At 41.0% G+C, this 12657-nt stretch overlaps 1 protein-coding gene across 2 annotated transcripts in view; it reads right to left on the bottom strand.

The window, feature by feature from the left end:
- DAP (death associated protein) overlaps positions 1–12657 on the bottom strand; it is a 101157-nt gene that overhangs the window by 3549 nt on the left and 84951 nt on the right. For both annotated transcript variants that reach the window (XM_065397720.1, XM_065397721.1), the window contains exon 3: positions 4855–4897. In XM_065397720.1, the coding sequence (XP_065253792.1) occupies positions 4855–4897 (43 nt within the window). The remainder of the gene's footprint in view (positions 1–4854; positions 4898–12657) is intronic.

Below are 12657 nucleotides of genomic sequence, written 5' to 3'. Positions count from 1 at the left end.
GACAAAAACGGGGAACATAGTGAGTTACATACTGTTGTAATAAGCTATGAATCCAGTGTTTTTAGTTAGACTGTGATATTTAGTGTCTAGCAAAGTTATGAATTTGTTTGTCTTTCGAAAGTGTTGTGCAGATTTCCCTTAGGACAAAGATTGAGAGGTCAGATAATGAAATGACGTTTAGTGAAAGTGTTGGCCCATCAGTGATATGGTGTTTGTCTTTTATCACTTTTCTATGTGACTTCATTTGAAAGCATAGTAATTGTCTGGTTTCACCCACACAGTTGTTGTTGAGATATTTAGTGCACTGGATGAGGTACACCACAAGGTGCGATAGGCATAATGGATCTTGAAAGGTGTGTTGTGGGAGGTACTGGTCATCGTAGCAGTGGTAATAGGTAGGCAGGTTTTGCATCTGTTGATCTGACAGGGTCCAGTGCTGCTTTGAGTTGGTGTGTCCTGGTCTGTGGGGCGCTTGCTTCTGATGAGCTTACTGAGATCAGGGGGTTGTTTGAAGGCCAGAAGAGGGGGGTTGGGAAAGATTTCTTTCAGGTCCCCATTGAGTATGGGCTGTAATTGTTTAAAGATGCCTTGTATGGGTTACAGTGTTGGGTAGCAGGTGACAACTAGCGGTGTGAGGTCGGAGAGTTCCCCCCCCTGTATTGAAGTGGGTTCTCTCGGGGAATTTGGATGGCCTGTTCCATGATGCAATCTACTTCTCTGGTGGGGTGTCCTTGTTTGACAAAGGCAGTTTTTAGTGTGTTAAGGGTGTATCCTGCACTTTCTCCTCTGAGCATATTCTGCGGTATCCGAGGGCCTAGCTGTAGATAACAGATTGCTTGGTGTGTTTGGGGAGGATCTCTGAAGGTGGGTGTGGTGATCCGTGGGTTTCTTGTACATAGTTGTCTGAAGGGTTCCATTGTTGAAGCTGATCCTCGTGTCCTGGAAGTTGAGGCTGGTGTGGGAGTGTTCTAGAGAGAGTTTAATGGACAGGTGGTGGTTGTTGAAGTTGTGGTGAAGATCTATGAGGGAAATTAGGACGTCTGTCCAGAGGATGAAAATATCATCAATGTATCTCAGGTATATCATTGGTTTTGTGGTGCATTTGTCCAGAAATTCTTCCTCATGGGGGCTCATCAACAGGTTGGCATATTGGGGAGCCATTCTAGTACCCACAGCTGTTCCCATGACTTGGACAAAGTGTTTGTTGTTGCCTGTAAAATTGTTATGGGTGACAATGAAATGGATGAGTTTGGTGATGTGTTTTGGCTGGATATCTGAGTGTTGTCCTTTGTCTTGTAGATATTTAAGGCAGGCAGTGATGCCATCATTGTGAGGGATGTTGGTGTATAGGTGTCAAGGACAGTGTTCTGAGGAAGGTTGTAATGTTGCAGAGTTTGTGGAGGAAGTTGGTTGTGTCATGGAGGAAGCTGTCCCTTTATGCGGTGATTGGTTTGAGGATGGTTTCTATGAGTCCTGATATTCCTTCAATAAAAGTGCCATGCCCAGATATGATGGGTCTGCCTGGGTTCCCCTGTTTATGTATCTTGGGAAGCATGTACAAGGTCTCTGGGGGCAGCTCATGGGGAATGAGGTTGTAGAGTTTTTCTTGGAGTTGCTTGGGGAAGAGTTTGATGATATCCTTAAATTCCTGGGTGAACTGTGGTGTGTGTGTGGGTCTCTGGGTTCTTTATAGTAGGTGATGTCAGAGAGTTGGCGGTTGGGCTCGCTGATGTAGTCATCACAGCTGAAGACTAGAATGGTGAACCTTTTGTCTGCTGGTTTGATCACTATCTGATGGCTGGATTTCAGGGGACAGTGTTGCTGTCCTCTCAGCAGTGGAGTGACTGTGGTGGATGTGATGTTTAAGGATTTCAGTCAATTTTTTTCCTGAAGCTATCAATGTAATGATCGAGTGTGTTGTTTTTGTCTACTGTGGGGTGTCCAGTCAGATGATTCTATGTGGGTGAAACCAGACAATCACTGCGCTCTTGCATGAACTCTCACAGAAAAATGATAAAAGACAAAAACACTGTATCACTTGTGGGTGAACACTTTTCACAAAACAATCACATGATATCTGACCTCTCAGATCTCATCCTCAAAGGAAACCTGCACAACACCACCAGCACAAGATGAGTCTGGGAATTTAAATTCATAACTCTGCTAGACACTAAAACTCATGGTCTTAATAAAGACACTGGATTTATGGCTTATTACAACAATCTGTAACTCACTAACCCCTCCTCCACTTTTTTGGCCAAAGACTAGGGAGATGCTCTCAGGCCACTTCACCTTGAATGGTCTCTTAGAACATGTGTTAACTACTTATGCTAAATAACTGTTCCAACTTGTATTTAGTTGTGACACTCTGAGTACCTTTCCTAGACCTGAAGAGCTCTGTGTAGTTCGAAATCTTGTCTTTTTCACCAACAGAAGTTGGTCCAATGAAAAATATTATCTCACCCACCTTGTCTCTCTAATATCCTGGGATAACCACAGCTACAACAACACTGCAAACATTAGGCTAACTATAATTTTCACCATTAAATTGCTTCATTTAATCCCTCTCTGCACTAATTTTTTCTCTTTTTTGAAGATATTTTCTTCTCTGAACTGATATTTTCCCTTCTTTTTTTCCCTCTGCTGTCATTGATTTTTTTTTTTTTGTATCCTCTCCTACTTCCCTTTCACATATACTTGAGATGGCGGCCTGAATGCAGGTCTTGTTAACACACTAAATGTGACTGCTGAGTGTTTTAGAGGACAAGCAGTTGCCAAAGTGGGTCCATCACTGTCCTCCAGAAATGTTTCTCTGCCATGCAGAGAACCACTCTGTATCCGGCTGAAGGATGCGGTTGCCAAAGTGGCTCCCAGTTCAAACACTGGGCTTTTTCTGGTGGTGGCGAACTGACAAAGTTTGAGGATCAAGGCAGCCACAGTAGAGCCTGGAGGTGCAGTACTGCCTGCCTGAGCTATAGAGTGCAAATCACTGGCTGCAAGCATGCTGCAGGTCACCACAGTAACCTACCAAGGAGTCAAGTGTTTCCTAAAGAGCAAGATACAAGCTAGAGGAAGGAAAAGTCGCAAGGTAACTAAGGAAAGGACTTCCCTTCTATTTTCACTAGGCCTGGACCTTGTAGACTTACAAAGTCCAGGTCCCCTTTTTTTGTTATGCTCAGCAACGTGAAGGATGTTTGTATGTCACCAACGCAAAATGTCACAATTTTAGAGACGACAAAGTGAGACTAAAGCTTCTAAATTGTAATGCAAATGTTTTTGGCTGTAAACAAACAAACAAACAACCCCCCAAAACATATCAGGATGAAATCCTCAAAGGCGCAGTAATGTTGAGCTTTATGCAGGGGAAGGCCAGCACAACTATATCACTGAAATACACACCCAGTCTCATTCTGAGGCCAGCACTTCTCTGCTACTCTAGCTCAAGGGCTTGAGCAAATGGCAGCAGCCCCTTCTTGCCACTTCAGATCTTGTGGCTATACCACTTCCCCAGTATGGATCTATCCCAATTACCACCATCAGGCTGGGTTGGCATGGAAACCTTTCACAGTTCACAGGGAGTGTGTGCTTGGCCTCTCCACTGGCGCCCACTACAGTTCCATTGCAGGACTTAAGTCTTGCAGAGGACATTGTGGTGGCCAGGCACATACAAGACTGCAAATTCTTCCTAACTGATTCTGACAAGACTATTCACAGCAGCTTGACCACTGATTAAATGGTCCTCTGGCTCCAGCCCCAGAAAATAAATGAAACTTACCAACTGAGCACTGCAGTCTAGTAAGGGCGTGGGGTCTGGGTCAAACAAAACATAACTGTAACGAATTTATTTACACTCATTTAACCCACGTTTAGCTTAGTTTCACCTCACCAATTGGTGGTAATATGGTTGATACAAGTTTAGGTAATTTATTCTGAGTATATAGGGAGATTATGTTACATTCCATACACTGACAATTACAGTGAGTTTGGGCATGAATTATTATTAAATTCATGGCAAATTAATGTTAATCACATCATGTTGATATTCATGCCTTAGCTCTATTATAATTATAGGAAGCAACTAAAACACATATTTATCATTTTTGAGCACTGACAGTTGTTAGAAAAAAGTTAATCCAGAAGAAACTAGACTGTGAAACGTTTACATCAGTATGCCCACAAGTAATCCCATTGACTTTAATGGACTATTTACATGAAAGGTGCTCACATTTGTAAGTAAGGGTTGCACATGTAGTCCTATGTATGTGCACAGTGATGGAGCTAATAATGTTAATGTAGGCATTTGCACTTGTTAAGCTCAGTTTTTCAGGATTCTCATTACTTGATTACATCTATGCATCTCCCCACAATATAATTTTAACGAGACGTTTATGTCTGAGATGCAATAAGGATGCAAGTGCTTCTATATATCACATGCACGGAGTTAGATCGTGCAGTTGGATCTGTGTGGATGGACCCTTATGCTTGTGTGGTGCCCATTTGACTTCAGCAGGTGTCTATCCACATGGATCAAGCTACTGGAGATGGCCCATATATAACAAGTTTTGAAAAAAGTGATGCAGTAGCATCAAGGATATAGGACAAAGTCCAATAGCTTCACATTTTTAAACTCACAAACTAAAACAGTAGAAACAATTTCAATATATCTATTCATCCATAACCTAATCAAATAAAAAATACTTAAGCAGGCTTAAATAAAGTATAAATATAAACCCCAATCAAGTCAAATATGAGAGGGAAGGGAAAAGATCACAATTAAAAATCTTTCTCTAATCAGTGATGAAATGAAAAGGCTCTTAATCAAAGGACTGAAAAGAAATTAACATGTAAACTCACTCTTGCAATGACACCGGAGATGAACACCGTTGGTTTAGGTGGGCTGGAAAATAAGAAAGATTATAGTTATTTAATTGATTTGTTAAACTTTACTTACCCTCGGGGGAAAAAGAACACAGGTACAGCAGCACTAAGACTTTGACAACCTAATGTAAGATGACTCTGGGTATTCTTGGCAATTAATGGATGCTTGAAATAGAAAAGACAAATTCTCCCTTCAACCTTGTTTTGCCACACTAATTAGCCCATTAGAGCCAAAAACACTGATGGAACTTTTCTTTGGCTGCTGTATCTTCAAGTTAATTGATGGGCAGTAGTAGACTAGTCCAACAACACTGTGTTGCTTATTTAAAGTTAGGGGTCTTTTGTTTGTAGTGGTTTGCAAATCCTCAATTTACACATCAAAGCTGCCGGCAGTATTTTTAGACTTTGTATATTTGTGCTGCAAAAGATGATGATACTAGTAGTTAGACTAAACTTGCTGCTGTGATGCAGAATAAAAACAGGTTGCAAGTTTATACTTGTTAGTCAAGAAGAATAAGTTTTCTGAGCTTCAGAAAAAGCAATACCCAGTACTTTTATCAGAAATGTTTATAACATTACCACTCCAAATACAAGGATATAGAAGCATGTCTGTTATAAACAAAATCTTACACTCTAAGAAGCAAATTTGGCTCTTGCTTTTCCCACATGCAAACTCTCATTCACCTTTATAAAAGTTGGACCAAAGCAGAGTTTGACTCCAATCCTTGTCTACACGAGAGAACTGTACAAAACACACTCCCACAGGTACTAGCACTGGTTCAACTAAACTGGTACCACCTGTGGGAGTCTCAAGTTTATTCCTCCACTTGCACAGCGCCCTACTGATTTCTGTGGAGTTCTGGGCAAATGCAGCAGTATGTTTGTGTAGAATTCATCGCAGGATTGGGGCCTTAGATTATTGTTAATTTCAGTTCCACATCAGCACCAACAAAACTCTACAATACACATAACCCCATAAAGAAAAAAAAAACCCTGAAAGATGAACTAAGCAATCAGCCAGATGATTCATCATAAGAATATTACACAGCACTTTACAACTGCACAACTCTTTGCAAACATTAATGAATCCTATAGTTTTAAAAAAAAATTCTCGTATTAGATGTTCAGAGGACATACACAGCCAGCAAACAGAATAAGTTTTTAATCATAAATAGTGATTTAATTAAGTCTTAACCATCAGTTAAAATAGTATTAGATCACTATATTATCTGAACATCCTGCTCTTCTTGTTGTAACAGCACAAATCATCTCTTCTAGAAAACTAAAAATAGCAAGGAAGAAAGGAAAAGAATAGTTTGACAGGAAAATAGAGAGAGGTCAGCTAGTAAGACAAATCCATTTGAAAGCACCTGTAATGGCAGAAGAATATTTTAATTAATTCTCTTTTAATACTATTTAATAGGCGGTATCTGGAACCCAACATCTTAATTTCACACTAGCTATGTTGGTGGATGGAGGTTACATGCAACACAGATACACTGGATTTCAGAGCAGTAGTCAAAGATTCCATTTACAAACTTTATGGAGAAACTTTCATTAAACACTGAAAGACATATGAAAGGAAATGATTAGTAAACAAAGAAAAATGAATGGCAAATGATTCTTTAATAATACATGAAAACCTAGTTTTAAATCACACGTGCTAGGAACACAATTATTTTCTGCCATGACATTTTTAAAGAGGCTACATAATGGCAAATCTGAATCTGATGGATTTTTTTCTTATATTCTCACCATGACCTTTCAGTATTCACTGTGCTCTGATGATGCATGAAATTCAAAAGCAGGTTTGTATTTCCTGCAAAAAGCTTGTGTGTACTGGACCTGCTATGCTTTGTCAACCTGCCACCATACACCATTATGTGAACCATGCTTCCTGCTGCTTTAAAAAAAAGAGGGCGGGTGTGGCTAGGAGCAATACTTGAGTTTAAAAAAAGGGAATTTTTGACATCACAATTGTTTTAAAACACTCTTCCAATTGCAAGCTCTACAATGCCTTTTGGGAATTCTGGTCTTCTGTGTCATATTACTCAAAGAACTTGTTCCTACAAGGTACCCAGACCCTTGAACTCCCAATGAAGGTAACAAGCTGAGAACTCATGCTAGGTTTGTGCTTTTTTTTTTATTTGGTCGTACTCTGTCTTGCTCTTGCCAAAGAAATTACACTGAAGATTCTGTAAGTCTTTAAAATCGCCCTCCTAATCAATTTAGTTCAAGAGCTGTTTGAGGATAGCATTTCAGATGGTATAGCAGAACTAACTAATGAAACAGTTGAGACAAAAATTGGGAATAATCATTTCCTGATATTCCTCAGATTTAATTCACCCTTCTTAAATTCCAGCCCTGGCTTCTACCAGCACTGCCCAGTACTAGGGCGTAATTGCCTACCATAAACTTCAGCTAAATCACAGAAATCCTTAATGCTAACTGTAGTATAGACAGCTACATTAACAAATCCCGTAGAACCACTGCAGCAAAAGAAAAACAACCCAAATGGTAACAAGCAATTGTTTTAATTTTTTTCCCACAGTAAAGATCCATACTGAACTGATTTTAACTTACATACCAGAGTCGTTTTCCTCTGACAGCAGCCTCGACTTCTCTCTTCTTGTCTAAAGTGGCCCAAATGCTCTAGTCTAATCCACCCATGCTATGTCAAAGAGTCAAAGGTGGCTTTATACCACTTTGTTTCCCTGACTGTGGGGCCAACCTGATGCCAGTCCAACCCCCCAGTGAAAGGGACAGTAACCTGTTAGTAAGTGCACAGTCATATCCTATTTCTTCTTTAGCAGAAAAAAAGGAAACCTAGTCATAGCTATAAACTATTGGGTTACAGTATATGTTTGTATGCTACATTAAATCCACTGGCTCTCCTGTCCATTTCTGCTAGACCTCTTTGTCCCCCAAAGATCTTTGAAAATCAAGATCCTCAGCTTTTGTCTTTGAAGATCTGAATAACTATGACATGTGCCAATGCAGATTTAAAAGGATAACAAAAGGACACGGTACACTGAATCAGTAGTTCTCTCACTCTGATTCACAGGACCACTTTATGAGAGATCTTCTTACAGATGCACCTCCCATCCCGACCCCTACTGCTTGGTTCTCAGAATGTTTAATTCTGTGAACCATTAGACGAGCCCCAAAGCCTACAGTTTTAGAACCACTGCACTGAGACATTTACTGTGTTTGCAGTAGTCCAACATACACTACTGTTGCTCAGAAACACCTGCGAAAAATAGGGGTTGGGGAAGGTGAGCATGTCAGCAGACCCCAAGAAAAGAGCAGGCTATCATTGCTACATTTGTAACACACTTTCAAGTGCTTTAAATTCTATTGGTGTTTTATGCTAAGTACAACCTACATTTCTAGTATTTTATAACCTGTGATGGTTGCTTTGAGGATATATTTAATCTGATGAAAATCGGTTTGACAGATGTTGTTTTGAAGATGCAACATTACTTTTTCTAGGCTTTAGTAAACAAAAAAGTGAAAAAAATATTACTGTTACTAAAATAGAATTCTTATACATGCTTTTACTATTTTATATTTGATAGACACATTTATTTAAGTTTAAATAAAAGGTAAAGTAGGTCTTATTTAAGGAATACAAGGCTATATTTGCCAGGATTGTTTAAAGTTCATGAAAATACTTTCATAAGGAATTCTAGTTTTATTATAATAGGTGGAGAAAAAGCCCACATTTAAGATTTGAATGTACAAAGCACTTATTCCAATTTTATATGTGCAATACTGTCAAAAATTGCACCTTTTAAACATCACAAATTTTACTGGGTTCATTTGCACTGAAAGTATCCAAGTAAGATAGAGAGTTCTATTACTTCATAGTACCGAAGCTTAAACAAGGTGTTTACTAACATTACAAGAAAATCATAGAGAAGATAGAATACTTGAAAAGACCACTAAACTAGATGAAATAAGGTATTACGAATACTAAAAGCTTATGTCTTCATTCTGCAGGGGTTTTAAATCTGTGAGTTCAAATCTCACAGATATACTGTAAAGAATGACCATATGCTGGGGTTAAAAATTAATAATATGAAAGTCCCTAGAGAACGCATAATATTACATTATTTTAAGGGAGAGACTGCATAATTCAGTATTTGAACCATGCTGTACACATTGATGATGCTCATTATCTTTATAGAGTTAATTAGTTGGGAGATAGGAGCATGAAGAAAAAGTTCAAGAAACAGAAAACAAATAAAGAAATGAATTGCTAACTTCCAACATGGGAGAACTTCAACTTTCCATACTAGGACCAGTGTTGTTTCATATCTTTATCAGTGTTGTGGAAAAGGGGATAAACAGTGAGATGGTAAAATTCGGCAGCTAACACGATTACTTTGGGAAGTCAAGATTAGAAAAAATTGTGAGAAATTCTCCACTGCCCTCACAGAGCTAGATGATGGAGAAGCACAGCGACAGATGAAATTCAGTGCAGACTAATGCAAAGCCCTGAACACCAGAAGGAATAATTTGAGCTACTGATATATTGTGCACTGGTGGTTAGAAAACCAAACAAAAATGTTAGGATGAATAAAGGAGGGAATAGAAACAATACTGAAAATGTTAATTATAACCCTTGTTTAGAATACCGCATTCAATCCTGGCCACTCCACAGCGAGAGAGACAGATGAAATCAAAAGGATACAGAGATGGGCAAGGGAAAGGATCAGAAGCATGGAGGGCTTTCCATATTTGAGATTGAGGCAGCACATTTAAAACTGATAAAAGAAAGTACTTTTTAAAGAGCGCATAATTAATCTACAGATTTCACTGCAAGAAGGTATTATTGAGGCAAGGAGTTTAGTATGATTCAAAAACAGAATTAGACATTTATATGACTTGAACACATCCATAATCACATCAGTTAGGATACAAAAATGTAAAATGTCTATGAACCCTCATGCTCTAGGGCATAAGTTAACCTCTATGTGATGGAGGCTAAGAAGAAACTTCCTCTATGATCAGGTAGGTTACACTTGCACATGTCACTGTCCTTCCTGGGTTCAACCGATAGTATACCTGAACCATCTAAAACCATGCAGTACTATGTGTCTGAGCAGAAGCAGAGTTCTCAAAAGATTTCCAGTCTGCCAACACTGAATCAAGTTGTCAAACCTCAAGGAGGACACTTGGAGAGAAATATAAGCACACACCTTTTTACTGGGCTAGGATAGTTTGAGACAAATGGGAAAATGATAAATATTTTACTAAACAAGAGGGTGCTCTCTCCTAAACAGGAATGATTGGCACACAGGTGTTCTCCCTTAAGAGAAGGGAAGTAGAGCCAAACCTACAAAGGTCTTGAAATCCAATTTCTAGGCTCCTTGGTGATCTACAAAGCCCCTGCTCAGCTGCCGCCTAACCCGGTAGGTGCCAAAACTCGGTACCTTAGTTTCTGATGTGAACATTCCCTCGACACCTAAGTTTCTGAGTCTGGGCATGTGCACTGCTGCCTCCCTCTAGGTGTCCTAAGGCCTAAGCCCCAGCACAATCCACAAACTGGGGGAAGACAGGCAGAGGAGCACTGTCGCCAGCAGGGCTGTGAGCATTCCTAACTCCACACAAAAGAGCAGGAGACAGATGACCTCCCTCATAACCTTTCATCCAGGGGATTGGGTGCTCAGCTGGGACATGGTAGACCCAGGTTTTAGTGCCGCTTCTGCCTGATAAGGTGGGACTTGAACAGGGAAAGATCAACTACATTTCTTAGGTGAATGCCCTAACCCACTGGTCTATGAGATATTCTGATGTGGGTCTTTCTCAAACTCTCCTGTTGAAGCTGGTCCACTTTAAATAACTGTATAATTAAAAGTAATTGTACAAGACTTGCTGTATAACCTCCAGTTTAGTGGTCAGAACACATACCTGAGAGATGGCAGATTCCCTGCTCAAATCCCTTCTCTTCATCTAAAGGGACTTGAACTAGGCTCTCACTCATACTCTAGGTGAGTTTCCTAACCACTGTTCTACAGGTTATGAGAGAGGGCATTGGGCCATCTTGCGTGGAGTTAGGCACCTGCATAACTCATTCTCGCAAGAAACAGCTTAGTCACCTAACTCCAGGACAGGGGTTCCTGGCTTGGACTGCAAGCAGAGCTAGGCACCTCCCTGCATCCCAGACTTAAGGGCTGAACTACCTGAGAGGGGCAGGGCATCTCCCACTGGTAGGGCCCTACCAAATTCATGGTCCATTTTGGTCAATTTCAGCCACAGGGTTTTTTAAATAGTAAATTTCATGATTTCAGCTATTTAATTCTGAAATTTCAGTGTTGTAATTGTAGAGGTCCTACAATTGTGGTGGGGTCACAAGGTTATGGGGGAGGGGGGTTTGCAGTACTGCTACTCTTCCTTCTGTGCTGCTGCTGGCAGCGGTGCTGCCTTCAGAGCTGGGCAGCTGGACACCAGCGGCTGCAGGCTAGGATCCCAGCTCTGAAGGCAGAGCCACTGCCAGCAGCGGTGCAGAAGGATGATATGGTATGGTATTGCCACCCTTACTTCTGTGCTGCTGCCTGCAGGGCTGGGCCCTCAGTGAGCAGCTGCCACTCTCCGGCTACCCAGATCTGAAGGCAACAGCGCAGAAGTAAGGGTTGCATGGTATGGTATTGCCACCCTTCTTTTTGAGCTGCTGGTGGTGAGGCGTTGCCTTCAGAACTGGGCGCCTGGCCAACAGCTGCCGCTCTCCGGCCACCCAGGTCTGAAGGCAGCACAGAAGTAAGGGTGGCAATACTGTGACCTCCCTGCAACTCCCTTCTGGGTCAGGACCCCCAATTTGAGACCAATTTCATTGGTCTCCCCCTAGTGAAATCTGTAAAGGGTAAAAGCACACAAAAGACCAGATTTCATGGTCCGTGACACGTTTTTCATGGCCTAGCTTACATGGTTCCAGGATTTGGGGGATCTCAGGCCCCTCTCTCCCCAAGCATTGTACAGGGAGCCTAGGCACCTAACTCAGGCTTTGTAGATGCCAGTGTTGTTCCTGTGATTTCCTATGTGCCCAAGTCCCTTTGTGGATCTGGGCCATAGTTCTTTGCTTGCCTTGACCCTGGTAAGCACCATCCACATTAACCTACAGCAAGGCTATTTAAGGAGCCAATTAAACTCTACTATAAGTGAGAGAAAAATGTTTAATAGTTGCAGGAGCTGCTAAGGGGCCAGGAACTACAGAAATACACAAGATCCTGCTTTTTAGTTCCAAAAAGTGATAGAGATATTTGGAGCTGTCCATCTCTTCTTGAATCTCCCAGCATTATGTCTTGTGACTCTTAACTGGGTTCTCCAATTACAGAATCAGAAGGACAAATACTGGTCCCAGGTAAAGGCTAGATTCTGTTTTGGACTGTGTAGCTGAAGAGGGGCACAAGGCGTAGTAAGAACTCAATTTATACCTCTGAGGACCTTGGGCCTGGGTACACAGCAGTAGACAGGCATTGTGCACCTGTTACAACCACCACTCTCCCCCCCCCCCCCCCCTCGCAGGTGGGTAGGGAGTTGCTGGAGAAGGGACAGGGCTTTTTATGACTTGTTATCCAATTTTCATGCTTGATTTCCAATGAAAGATCATGCACTCTCTCCTGGACAATGGGTGAGGGCAAGCAAATTGGAAAGGATCAATTGTATCGTGATGCGAATTATCCATTGATCTCCAATTGCCCATCTACAAGCACGTATTAAAGTTCCTATTTTGATGGCTATTCTGTATTTGTGTTACAGTATGCAGTTAGTATGTAA

This window comes from Emys orbicularis, chromosome 2 (assembly GCF_028017835.1).
Source record: "Emys orbicularis isolate rEmyOrb1 chromosome 2, rEmyOrb1.hap1, whole genome shotgun sequence".
Taxonomy (NCBI): Eukaryota; Metazoa; Chordata; order Testudines; family Emydidae; genus Emys; species Emys orbicularis.
This window is presented reverse-complemented; position numbering and strand designations above follow the sequence as displayed.